Source organism: Oryctolagus cuniculus, chromosome 7 (genome assembly GCF_964237555.1).
Source record: "Oryctolagus cuniculus chromosome 7, mOryCun1.1, whole genome shotgun sequence".
NCBI classification, from domain to species: domain Eukaryota; kingdom Metazoa; phylum Chordata; class Mammalia; order Lagomorpha; family Leporidae; genus Oryctolagus; species Oryctolagus cuniculus.
The window spans coordinates 100,905,258-100,914,205 of record NC_091438.1 but is presented as its reverse complement, the minus strand read 5'-3'; the positions used below and the strand labels follow the sequence as shown (position 1 = coordinate 100,914,205).

At 34.9% G+C, this 8,948-nt stretch overlaps 1 protein-coding gene across 2 annotated transcripts in view; it reads right to left on the bottom strand.

The window, feature by feature from the left end:
- Positions 1 to 3,465: 3,465 nt before the first annotated feature.
- Positions 3,466 to 8,948, bottom strand: part of NEGR1 (neuronal growth regulator 1) — a 941,547-nt gene continuing 936,064 nt past the window's right edge. For both annotated transcript variants that reach the window (XM_070078258.1, XM_002715922.5), the window contains one exon: positions 3,466 to 7,271. In XM_070078258.1, the coding sequence (XP_069934359.1) occupies positions 7,147 to 7,271 (125 nt within the window). In that variant the 3' untranslated portion in view covers positions 3,466 to 7,146. The remainder of the gene's footprint in view (positions 7,272 to 8,948) is intronic.

The window sequence follows — 8,948 nt, the reverse complement described above, 5'->3', positions numbered from 1 at the left end:
GAAAGGTAAAAATACACACACACACGCACACATATGCACACACACACACAGAGAAAGAGAGAGAGAGAGGAAACAGAGAGAGAGATCTTCCATCCACTGATTCACTCCCCAAATGACCACAACGCTAGAGCTGGGATAGGCTGAAGACAGGAGATTCTTCTGGGTCTTCCATATGGGTCTAAGCTCTTGGGCCATCTCCTGCTTCTTTCCCAGGTGAATTAGCAGGGCGCTAAATCAGCAGTGGAGCAGCTGGGATGCAAACAGGTGCCCATATGGGATGCCAGCACTTCAGGAGTAGGCTTAACCTTCCATGCCACAGTGCAGGTCTCCATGTCTCAGATTAATGAGCAATGATTTTCAAGATAAGGAAGAAAATGAATATATAAATTTGAATATAGATAACGTAGAATATTAAAGACATAGATAATACTTTTTTTTTATTTGACAGGTAGAGTTATAGACAGTGAGAGAGAGTCAGAGAGAAAGGTCTCCCTTCCATTGGTGCACCCTCCAAATGGCCGCCAAGGCCGGTGCTGCGTTGATCCGAAGCCAGGAGCCGGGTGATCCCTCCCGGTCTCCTATGTGGGTGCAGGGACCCAAGCACTTGGGCCATCCTCCACTGCACTCCCGGGCCACAGCAGAGAGCTGGACTGGAAGAGGAGCAACCAGGACAGAATCTGGCGCCCCAACTGGGACTAGAACCCGGGGTGCTGGCACCGCAGGTGGTGGATTAGCGAAGTGAGCCACAGTGCTGGCAGATAATAGAGCTTTTTCAACCTTCAAAATAGTGATTATTTCACCAAGCTCAAAATATTAGCAATTCATTTAATTTGACTGCTTTTAAAATGCTTATGTCTCATCATTTTAGCAACAATTGTTTTTTCTGTAGTGGAAAATCTTGTGTTATTTAAACACTCTTTCAGTCTACCTTTCAGTGTATGGGTCCTCTATATCTTTCACTCCATTTGAATAATTTTCAAGTGGTAGATAAGTGATACTAGGGCAAAATATTTCTTGTTTCTGGATATGGAAACAAATTCCGTTGGATGCAGATTCAGTCAAATTCTCTTCCTTAGAATCTAATTTTTTCTCCACTAACATTAATTTTAATAATGTGTATTATTCTTTGGATTGTTCTATTTTCTGGTTGCAACATCTTATCAAGTACTTTATTAATATATTAATATGTTTATTTTTATAAGTGTATGGAAACCATGTTTTCAAACTAAACAATGATTAAGATTTGCATTATATCTATATTTTGACAAGATACCAGTGTATTTCTAAGGTGAATATAGTTTAATTTTTGAAAGTAGGATCTCCTTCTTGTTCAGCTGCCCCAACACATATATTTAGTATTTTGATACATAGCAACTCAATGAATATAACTTGATTCAAATTAGTATTCTGTTAGCGGTTTTTTTTTTTAAAGAAATGTATGTATTCTGATCTTCATTCCCCAAGATTTCTGTTGATTGTAGATGTCTGAGGAATTGTTTTAATAGATAAACCCAAACTTGGCAAATCTTTGGAGAAATGTTTTATAAAAAGAAAATATATGTGATTATGACAAGATCCTGCATTTGGTATAATGAGTCCAATCTAACCAAGGATTGTATGAAGGTAACTGCCTCATAAGTTTCATACCTTAAGTTTCAGATGAGGTATACAATATGATTTAGCATTAAGCCACATACCCTGTGGAGCTATTAGAAAATAAAGAGATAGCATGTATATGTATATGTGTGTGTGCATGTATATACTCTCTCTACATATGTACACACACATATAATATGTATGTGAATATGTGTGTTTAAATAAAGTATATATATATATATATATATATAGACTTATATACATATGATTGTAGTGAAGTTAGCTATGTGATCATATTCTTTTCCTATCCCTGGGAAGGTGAAAAGAGAATAGGAAAAAATTAGAAATATTTTGCATTGCACATTTGACTCAAATCTATCACTTAATAGCAGTGAATTCTCCAGCAACTGACTTAAAGTATCTGAATCTCATTTTCATCATCACTAGGTGATAATAATATTTTCTACTCTAAGTTATTATAAAATGTTGTGAAAGTTAAAGCAGTCATATGTGCCAGAATGCTTTGCCATTTTAAATTGCAAGGTGGAAGTATATGTGACCCCTTCAAGAGTGACACATTTCTTAGACAAAGACTTTGGGAGTTTGGGCTGCTCTTGGGTCAATAGTGGGTGAAGATTCTAGGAAGAATGAAAAATGTTCCACTTATCTTACTCTATAGGAAGACTAGAAAGTATTTATTTGATTTACTGCAAAGTTTTTTCTCTTTTCACTAGAGGTATCAATTCTTAAATATTTTCAGTAAGTTTGGAAATACTACAAAAAACACACATGAAGGTGACATCATGTACTTGGAAAGTTCAGACAGTACTTTGACTCTCTGGATCATATTCTTCTATCTCAAGTAAAGTGTTTTTGAAAATTTGCTCTTAAATTTATTGCTTATGTTCTTGCCTGACAACCTAAAGTGAGCAAATCTTTTCCAAATATCTAGATACTAGTTTGACATATTTGTGCTTGACCTGTTATGTTCAGAGAGAAACTAGCTATGCTTTGCATGACAAGTTTCCATTTCTGATACTTGGTGCATAGAAAGGTCTTCAAAAAAGTTATGGAAAATGTATATTGGGAAAAGAATATGCATGATTTCAAATATTTTTTGCACTAAAACAAACATCTTTTAATTCCATTTTCCATGAATTTTTTTAGGTACCCTCATCTCTCAAAACAGCATAAATGCAAGCATGACTTTTTGATAGTTTGTTGTTTTATTTGAATCACTGCATTGCTCCCATTTACTTGGTTTAGTATCATAGAAAACCATAGACAAAGTTGGGAGAGAACAGTTAAATCATTCATCGGGGATGGCCTCCCATTTGCCTATCACAGTATTGACAAACTGAAGGTTCTTTGTCAAATCACATGCTGTGTTTGGAACCAACACAAGGTGTTTTTGGCAAAACTCTATCTGAATGCTTTGAGGTGGAGCACACATTCTCAATTATTTTACACACAGCCGTCTTCAGAAACTGTACTCCTCCTTGTTCCTCCAACTATTTGGGCTTCCAAATGTTTAACCTGTGAGTACATCAGAATTCAGTCTCTGTTATGAACTCTCCTACATTTAAGCAGATAAAAGTTCTAAATAATTGATAATAAAACCTCTCCAAATATTCTTTTTATGTTAGGTGTAGTTCAGCTCATCGAACCTGTGGGGAATCAGCAACCAAGAGTAAGACTACCGTGTGGAGCCATTTTGGAGCTGTAGTGTCAAAATTTTTTATCTTGTATTGCTTTGGAGTTAGAGACATGTGAGTGTGATAAAGTGAATGTGGCAGAAAATGAACGGAGTAACAGAAATATGTTTAAGTTATTATCAGTTTTTTCTCTTTAAAATGAGTCAAATACGTATTTTAATTGATAAACTGACTTTATATTCACCTATTGGAAACAGTACAACATATTTTACATCAGATTATGAAATATGGATGTTTTACTAAAAGACAGGAAGCGCTTTTTCCAGTCTTTAAAGTAAATACATATTCAAAGGATCTTAAGGCATACCATTTATTCATATTCATATCTATTGAAATACTGTACATCCACATACTTCAATAAATAGTTAAAAACCTGACCTCTTTTTAAATCATTTCTGGATTTCAAAAAACAATTTTTATTGAAAAGATTAAATAGATAACTTTTGGCTGTGTCACAAAGCTAAGCACAATGGATAAATTAACAATTATTCAATAACTTTGATCAATATAGATTATTGGCTTTGATAATTCAATTTCTCAGAATTTTCTGACTTACACATAGGGATATTTATGAATATATTTTCGTCCTGAATTAACTCGGTAATCTTCTCAGTTCTCCAGTCTACTTTCTAGATATAGCTTAAATGTTATGATGAAGAATTAATTTTTCAGTTAAACTTAATTAACCTCCCAAAAGTGGCTCTAAGTTTGAGATTCTCTTTCTCAAATGTTTTAGTGTGTCAAAAACACAATACTATAATTGGGCAGTACTTTTCTTTATATAATTGCTGCATAATAGGAATTTAATGGTGTAACAGGGCTTATGTTTCAAATGAGATCATTCATTGTAAAACAGAATTACACCATTTGCAGTTAAATCAAGAATGCAAATGAACAAATCAACTATCCTAATATTCTGGTACTGCCCTTCCCTTTATCCTTCTGTTTTACTTTCTTCCTCCCTTCCTCCCTCCCTGCCTCCCTCCCTTCCCTCCCTCTCTTCCTTCCCTCTCTCCTTCACTCCTTTCTTCTTTCATTCCTGTCCTTTCTTTTTCTTTTCTCTCTATTCTCCTTTTTCTACTGCTCTTTCTTTTCCTATCTTACTCTTCGATAAGGAAATTAGGGGCAACCAAAGGAGTCCCAGGGATGGAACTTGTGAAAAATACAACATGGAAATGAATAGTAAAAAAGCATTATAAATCAAAAGATAAATCAATTTTATAAAACTGCTATTCTGAAATTGCAACAATCTTGTACAGTCAGGACTGATAAAATGGAGTAATCAGACATTTCTTATGTCCATAAATGTAAAATCATCTACTTGAACATTATATGCAATACATTCACACAAAAAAGCAAATACTGTAGCCTTATTTGAACAATATTGAACTCATAAATACTCATGATGTCACTCTGTCCAGGGGCCTAAGAACTAGGAATGCTGCTGTGATACAGAAAAACATAGTGAATACCTCCTCTATTAAAAATGTCACTCGAGAAAATCTCTTCTAACATAAAGGCAAATACATATAGCTACTGAGCTATGACTGTACTTCTGTCACATTCTATGGGAAAACACCAGACTCCACAAATTCCGAATCATGACAACACTTTGAACTAATTATTTGGTTCATCCATAGTTTATACCTCAATTTACCTCACATTTACCCTACAAACCTTACAAAGAGGAGGTATTTTTAACTCTAGGAAAATGGTCACTGTATAATATGCATTCTTGATCTGTTTCTTTCTCCCAAACAATGGTACAGATGGTTAACACTTTTGTGGTAGCACCACTATTTCTAGTAAGTAGATTATTATGGAGTGTGCCACTTTAAAGCTGCAATACAAAAAAAGTATTTTGTAGTTTACTCACAAGATCCACAAAGGATATTTTTAAAAGCAAATAAATAATAATTTTAAATGCCATATTTGTTTAAAAAACCCATTTAACATATCATTCAGTATGTCATAAATTTTTTACACCTAGTAAATTTAATTGCATCATGTTATCTTATTGCCATTTTGTGGGAAGACTGAGTATTTATGTCTCCTCATTTAAGATTCATTTTTCTAATTAAAATAGATTTATGGTGTATTTTGGGTCTAAATTAAAAATCAGTTTTCAAGTCATGCCTTCTGGGACAAAATATTATGTATCTTAAATATATCCAACTTTTGAAAAAAATTATGATCTTTAATTTTATTAGTAACATCTTTATTTTGTTATGACTTGTAAAAGGGGACTATTTTGTAGAAATGTAAGTGTACTGATATTGATAACTTCATCAAACCTGCAAAACAGCTTTCAGGGCTAGGGTCTTTAGGAAAGAATAAAACCATCAAACTATTCCTGTAATCTAATACTTAGAGTAACAGCATTTTTCTTCAAAAAGGTAATTTTCCTTTTTTATAATAGAAATAATTGAATGCTCATGATATTTTAATAATTAACATATCCTAAAATAGTCTCCTAACCTGCATCTTGTCCTCATTTGGTCACATCTTAACATATCTCATGTATGATGAAACTGAGAGTGTTAATTTGGGGAGGACTGAACTGAAATATCTATAAAGATTTTAACAAAGTAGAATTAGATACTTTAATAATTGATCTGCTGCATCTCAATATAGACCATTTGTTATATTGGGTTTTTTTTTTTAGTATAACCTGCATTCCAGACTACCAACTGAATGATGTTTTCAGAGAAAAATATGCAAAGTTCTCTCGTACACAAGAGCACTGTCTGTGTAACATTAACTTACCACAAAATCCCACTGATTTTGAGTGCTTTTCAACTTGTATCATATTAGGTAATAGGACTTTGGGTCCTTTCTGACAAACCGTCTTAGAAAAATGGGCTTGGAATAGCGAACAAGAAAGAGCTGTATTGCTAGGCAATCCCTTGAGTGGACTGTGCTGTCATTTAAAGGGAATTATTTCCCACAGTGGATCGATCTGACATTTAGCTACAACTAAAGAAATCATATGGTACGTTTTCTGCACTATGTTATTAAATTGGTTTTCATCACAAAAACCGGGTGAAAAGTCTTAAACATCACTGGTAATGAAGGAAGCGATTTCTACGGTCCAATAGTGCCTTCCTTCTTTAGAGAGAACGTTTAACTTTGTCATTGTGGTTTATTTTTGCTTTCAAATTGTAGTATTTAGCAAACCATTTTATATTAGTTGGAGACAGATAAAAATATTTTATGAAGGCACACCCATGCTGAACTTACAGGAAAGAGAAGCAGAGCTGCACAGCCAGTTATATTACAAGGCTCATTCCTGAAACCTGAATATCATGCGAGCAGGAAAATCTAGATATGTGTTATATTTTGAAGAAATGATTTGAAGGCATTATTATTTGCTTTTTTATCAAAAAAGAAAAAAAATGCATCTTTGTAAATGTGGAGTGACTCTTAGTGAAACAGGGAACTGAATGCTTGTATTGCAGCCTTAAAGAATCACATATTCACTGCAATATTCGTTTTTGTAAACTACAGCCTGCAACCTAGCAGACCATGACTGAATGCTTTTGAAAAGTTGTAGATTACAAACATGAAATCACAATTAATATCCTCCAAAAGTAATTTCAGAGCTTTCACGTCTTAAAAAAAGGACAATGTGTACTGCTTCACAAGGTAATGTAGCTAATCAAAAAAAAGAGTAGAATTAAAGTATTTACATAATGAGCAATTCTACAGAAGGCGATCATCCCCATGTAAGCACTGCTGATTATATCCCACGCTGCTTTTAACAAACTGTACCAGATTGGATCCAGCCATCAGCACTTTCAGAGAATCCTTAAAAGCCTTTTATGGGTCTTTAAATTTATTGTAGAATGGCATTCTTCAGGTAGAATATGCTGGTGAAAGAGGACAGTGTCAACACAAGGTACCAGCAGGAGAAAAGAAGCTCCGCGCTCCCGGTGATTCCATACTGGGCTGTACTTGGAGCTGGAAAGAAATGGAGAAGATTAAATCAAAATCTAATTTATGTCTTTCAGAATGTTGACAATAACTAAAATGTAGCCAGGTATACTGGGAAAAGCATTGGCACCGGGGTCAGATAGACTTAGGTTCCCATCTGATTCTACTCTGTGACCATGTGCATCCTATTTGACTTAGCTGTCTGAGCTTCAGTTTTCTCAAGGGCAAAGTAGCAATAACAAATGATAGAAATCACGTGGTAGGGTTGAGTTGAGAATTGAAGACAAAGTACATACGGTAGGATAGTAGGATGCACTGGGCCAAACAGGTGCTAAGGACTCAAGCAGCAGCAATATTTGTTATTAGTGGATACTCTTCATTCATATATGTATTTGTAGATATTTTATATCAGCCAAATACTGTATTAAATGTTGGAAATATAAATCTAAAGGTCTCCCTTCCAAGGCCTTTCTATTTTGGGGGGTGGGGTGGAGGTGGGGAGGGTGATGTTCAAATAACATAAGCCAACCTTAAGAATATTAGAGTTGCGTGCACAAACTGCAGCGACACATACCAAGAAAACTTGCATTGCAACCTGCTCGGGCAAGGGAAGGGAGATTTAACAGCTTTGCTGCAAGGAATTGTTCACTTGGGTGGAAGAAGCAACATATTCAAAAGCACGTGGAAAGGGGAGAATGGGGTGTAATTCTAGGATCTTAAAACAGATTAGTCTTCCTGGAGCATGAAGTTTGAAACCTAAAATGGAGAGAATTGAAACTGGCACTCTAGGCACATAGAATGACTTGGATTGTAATGAAAAAAGGATTTAGACCTGTATCCCGAAGGAGATTTTGAAGAATTTCAAGCAGTTAAATGTATAATGACTTTTATACATTGAAAAGATCACAATTTTATACATGGAGAAGTCCAAGTGGGACTCAGCTAACATCATATTGGATTTTCATCAAACACCTAAAGATTGGTCAAGTTTGGGATATTGTTCCAGTCTACTGAGTGGATTCCAGTTCATTTCAAAGAGAATAGTTGCCTCCTTGTATGTGCTTGTCCCGGAAATTGAATGCTGCAGGTATGCTCAGGCTTAATTGAGACTGATTCTTGTTTACCATAAGAATAAAGTCATAATAGCAGTAACAACAATAAAATCCACCAACATACTTTTAACTACATTTTCTCCTTGAAACCCAGATTTCAAGCACTGTTTCCTAGTAGATATTGAATAATGTAATAAATAGATACACTGCTTTGTTCTTAAATCCATAATTCAAATCCAGCAGTTTTAGTCATCCTGTGTTTGAACTGCCTGCAGGTAGTTTTTAACAGATCTTTCACAAATTACTACAATGCCATATAACAAGAAGAATAAATTGTATTGTTTACACCTCTAAGAAATCAAAGAAGGTGAAAGATGTGTTGCCTCTTGCCAGTGGCTTGTAACCATGACAGTGTAATTGTTGATTCCAGATGAATGGAATTCCAGGGCTGAAGCTACTACCTTTTCATAAAAGGAGAACAAAATCAACTATTTAATGCATCTATAGGTGCCACTAGTAAGTATCTATTTAAGAGGCAGAAAGACACACACACAAACACACGCACACACTGAGAAAGCTCTCATCTGCTAGTCCATTTTCCATATGCCTGCAATGTCTGAGGATGAACGAGGGCTAAAATTCAAAGTTGGGA